Raw genomic sequence first — 1,242 nt, forward strand, 5'->3', positions numbered from 1 at the left:
TGGGAGGGGAGGGGGCCGATCTCTTTAAACCCAGTGAGAAAACAAATAAGACCACGAAATAGATTTTGCATGCAACTAATCGGAGGTCTGGCTGGCTGCTCAGCGACATGCATAAACACAGGTACGCACACCCACAGGCTCAGAACCTACGGAACAGGTGGATCCGCCAAAACCTCCACAGGAAGGAACTAAATAGTTTTCAGTTTAATTATTCACCAGACCAGCCCTTCATCCACGGATAAAACCCTAGAGCCTCTTTTTCAAACAGCCTGGGGAACTCTGCAGACATTAGGTTCCTTTCCAGAAAAAGCAAAATCCAACCTGCCCATCATCATTGGGCGCGAAGGGAAGAAGGTCGGAATCTGGGAAGCCGAGGGGGGTCCCGGCGCACCTGTTAAGTCTGGACTGCGGGGAAGATGGGCTGGGTGCGGGAAAGAGGGGTAGCGCCTGGCTCTCTGGGGTGCCCGGGGTTTGGAGGGGCGATGGAACGCGGAGGCGAGGACGCCCTGCCCAGCACCCTACGATGGAGACTGGTTTCCCAAAGGACCCGCGCTGGCTGCGAAGGGTGAGGGCTCTGCGCCGAGCCCGGGTGACAGGCGCCCAGCGAGCGCCAGGTGAGGGAGGACCGTACCTGGTACTCGGGGTACTCAAACATGTAGCTCATGCTGCACTTATTCTCCTCGAAGCCGAAGAAGACATCCCACAACCCCAGGGTCGCCAGGAACACCATGAACACATAGAACGCCAGGTTCCAGAGGTTGACCGAGTGGAGGAACATGGTGCTGACAGCCGAGGCTGCAGCCGAAGGGCCCCGAGCACAGACACTGCGAGGGAAAGACGCCCGTGCCCCAGCCGAGCCCAGCTAAGCAGCCCGCGCCTGCGCTGAGCCGACCAGCCCCCACCCCCCCGCGCCCGCTGTGCAGTGCGCCTGCGCACAGCCAGCCCGCGGCGCCGCCTACTGAGGAGGGAGAGCGAATATGCTAGAGGAGGTGGAGGGAGACAGCTGAGTGGGCTGGGCTGGAGGGCATGGAGGGAAAGCCGTGGGGGCGATGAAAGGGAAACCGAGAGGGAGGAGGAGAGCGGGGGATGGGAGCGCCGGAGTCTGGTGGAGAGGACGGGGAAGGGCTGGATGGGTACCAAAGGAATTTACCTAGGGCGTGGATACAGCCAGAACACCGAGACTGTAAATAATCCTGTGCTGACTGGCCCAGGGAACCAGGCAAGTCCAAGGCCTGTGGCCAG

General features: G+C 60.4%; 1 protein-coding gene across 1 annotated transcript in view; it reads right to left on the minus strand.

The window, feature by feature from the left end:
- Positions 1-886, minus strand: part of Pgap1 (post-GPI attachment to proteins 1) — an 84,942-nt gene extending 84,056 nt beyond the window's left edge. The window contains exon 1 of the mRNA XM_029553613.1: positions 632-886. Within this exon, the coding sequence (XP_029409473.1) occupies positions 632-778 (147 nt within the window). The 5' untranslated portion in view covers positions 779-886. The remainder of the gene's footprint in view (positions 1-631) is intronic.
- Positions 887-1,242: the final 356 nt, after the last annotated feature.

The sequence above is a fragment of the Nannospalax galili genome, unplaced genomic scaffold, assembly GCF_000622305.1.
Source record: "Nannospalax galili isolate Female #2095 unplaced genomic scaffold, S.galili_v1.0 scaffold1024, whole genome shotgun sequence".
NCBI lineage: Eukaryota > Metazoa > Chordata > Mammalia > Rodentia > Spalacidae > Nannospalax > Nannospalax galili.